Genomic DNA, 3,340 nt, shown 5'->3' with positions numbered 1-3,340 from the left:
GAATGACGACTGAGTGAATGACGAATGAGTGAATGAGTGAAAAACCCTCAATTCGAAAGTAGGACAGGTTGACTGGTGCAATACTGACTAAAATCAGAGCGTGGCTGAGACCAGATGGGATTTGTCTGTTTTAAAACTTGAGTTTAAATGGCCAATTAGAAATCAATCAAAGGGCACGGGTCAACAGACTATGTGATCGACTTCAACCCAAACCTCAATGCACAAATACCCTGTCGCCCCCGAACTCAGCATAGGCCTTCTCATTTGAAATCTCATACACTGTTCATACGCCTCACAAACCTAAACCCTGAACCCTAACCCTCCAAACACTTCGTCACAAACTTTATACTCGAACCCCTAGGCCCTAAACTCAAACCTTGAAACCCTAAACCCTAAAACTCTATACACTAGAACACATACATTGTTCATGCGATCAGCAAACTCCTTGGGAGGGAACCAGGCCAAGATCTGTCGATTGACAAAGTCTCCGTCTGTGCACGTGTTGATTGTGGGGGCCAGACACTGCGCCACCAACATCTCACGGACGAGTGCGCGGGTGCAATTACTTCCGAACTCCTCCGGCTGTGGTAGGTAGGAGGGTGCAAGGAGAAGGAAGTGGCATGGGTGAGAGGAGTGAAGGTGTGTGAGTGGGTTTAAGAAGCGAAGAAGCATCTCACGGACGACATAGCGTGTATAAATACTACTGAGCTCCTTGGGCTATGGCAGGTACGAGGGTGCAAGGAAAAGGACGTGGCATGGGTGTGAGAGAAGTGGTGTGTGGGTGGGTTTAATAAGCGTAGAAGAATCTCACAGTAGAGTTAGCGTGTACAAATACTACTGAACTTCTTGGGCTGTGGCAGGTAAGAAAATGTAAGGAAGTTACATGGGTGTGAGTGAAGTGGAGGTGCGTGTGTGTGGGTTTGAGATGGTACGCTTGGTGTATGTGGGAGGTACTGTATATTTCGCTGAAACGATAAGCTTGCTTATATATGTAGATAAGATGTGTGTAAGACTATGGCTGATACTAAGGTATTTGTATAAGAACACACGCAAAATATAGGGCGTGCGTATGAGAGTGACAGGTGTCCATGTGAGGGTGGGCAGGTGTTATGCTGTGCCTATCTGCACTATGCTACCTGCACTTTCTAGCTCAGATCACACGACCAGATCTTCACCAACTCTTCGTACAGTACAAGTGAATAGCAGTTGCGTGGCATCACTTCCTGTTGTATGATCAAAGGTGTCTCTTCAAATGGCGTCTTTTTTTAATAAACCTTAAGTGTGAGCGTGGCACGTACCGGGAGATATTGGGCAGCCATGAGTTCGCCCAGCTGTTTCAAGTACTGACGTTCATTTTTCGGACTTCTGGCCGCAAAGTGGAGGTATGCTTGGCCCTTCGGAGTTTGGAAATATAGCTCTGACGACATGCTGGATGATTCCTATTGGTGCACAGTTAAAAACAGGCGGTCGAGTATTGGTACACATTTAAAAACAGATGATCGGTTGGTGCGTGTGTAGTGCTGACGTGTGTTTATATGGACGTGATGCACATGCAAAGGCAAATGTCAAGAAAACACGAACTGCGGCCGACTGTAACTTGAAGGAAGTGACCTGAACAGACAGTCCCATTGCAAGGAAGTTAAGTTGTCTCGGACACCCACAATGGTCACCCACAATGGTCACCCACAATGGTTACCCACAACGGTTACCCACAATGGTCACCCACAATGGTCACCCACAATGGTTACCCACAATGGTTACCCACAATGGTTACCCACAATGGTTTACTCTTGTGTGATGTCATCGGGTTTGCTCGTGTGTGATGTCATAGGGTTTGCTCTTGTGTGATGTCATAGGGGTTGCTCTTGTGTGATGTCAAAGAGTTTTACTCTATTGTGATGTCATAGGGTTATGCTCTCGTCGTGTGTCAAATCCAACGAGTTAATCGAGTCGAACGACAACTGCACACAGTTGTGATATCAACCTCCGCTCGTCCGCTCCAACGCCTTCTCCTTCGCGTAGTATGTAAGTGTGCGCGTGTAACGGTGCTGCGTGCAGGTGCGTTTACTGATAAGGGCAAGGCTATGTGCATATGTGTGTGTACAGGCATGGACGATGCTACTGAGATACTGTGCATGGACGTACGTTAACACATGCAATTGATTGACTGGTGTATTGTGGGGTGTATCTGTGCGTAAACCCCGGGTGCCACGTGTGCGCTCACGAGTTGTTGCATTCTATAAATAGATGCCGTTCTAACTATATACCTGAGTGTATCCCTCATCTAGGTACAGAGACATATATGTACACCTCTCCGCGGTTGGCTTGGCCATGCACATTCGGGCCGGATACATGCGGGCCAACAACCAACACACGTACGCATCAGCGCAAAAGGGTGCGTGTGTATGTCATACCCATGAAGACACTCATGTCGCTATCTACAACGTGGTAGCTCCGACTGCGTACACACTCAAGCGCACACATACATACATTCTCAATTCATGTGCACTTTCGCGACATCGCGAGGAACTTCCGTAGGTGTAGCCCTATAGTGTGCCTACCGCGAATGACTGCAGGCGTAGGGACACTTGGGTGCTAGGCACCACTATTGCGTTTATTGTTTGGAAATGATGTGTGCACATGCTACAATGGAAGTGTATATAAATACACACACACACACACACACATACATACCCACATCCATACTCACACACATACATACCCACATCCATACTCACACACGAACACTCACGTAATCTCACTACCAATACTTAGTCCTCGCCTGACAACGCCATCAAAGTATACACCATTCGACTCGACTAATTGTTTTGCCAATCAATTCTGCGCCGGGTGGTACTGCGCGCTCCTTCTTCATAATACACACATACACACCCCTAACACAAACGCACACACATATACTCATACAAATGCGCACACACGCACACACACAAACGCACACGCATATACACGCACACAAACGCACACACATATACACACGCACAAACGCACACACATATACACACGGAAAAAGGGGTCTTACCATTTCACGATACGCTCTTAAATGCGCCACCATGGCGTGCATCATGCGGCTGGTAACAAATGTGGGGATGTCCTGTGTGCTGTTAACCACCAACCCCTCTATCTTCATGGCCATAGTCTCAAAGCACGCGCGCACCTCCTCCACAAACGAGCCATCCGACGTTAACTTGCCTGCCAGCGAGTACAAAAATAGAAGATATGGGCATATACATTTGTGTGCATATGTGATGGTATATATATATATATATATATATGTATATATATATATATATATATATATATATATATATATATATATATA

At 46.4% G+C, this 3,340-nt stretch overlaps 1 protein-coding gene across 1 annotated transcript; it reads right to left on the bottom strand.

Annotated features, from left to right (window-relative positions):
* Positions 1-420: 420 nt before the first annotated feature.
* Positions 421-582, bottom strand: SARC_12315 (hypothetical protein; the record flags this gene model as incomplete). Its single annotated transcript, XM_014293579.1, has 1 exon — positions 421-582. A coding segment is annotated over one exon (162 nt), but the record flags the coding sequence as incomplete, so codon positions are not given.
* Between the last annotated feature and the right edge of the window lie 2,758 nt (positions 583-3,340).

The sequence above is a fragment of the Sphaeroforma arctica genome, assembly GCF_001186125.1.
Source record: "Sphaeroforma arctica JP610 unplaced genomic scaffold supercont1.2218, whole genome shotgun sequence".
NCBI classification, from domain to species: Eukaryota; class Ichthyosporea; order Ichthyophonida; genus Sphaeroforma; species Sphaeroforma arctica.
Note: the sequence above shows the minus strand (reverse complement) of the source record. Positions and strands in the feature narration are given on the sequence as shown.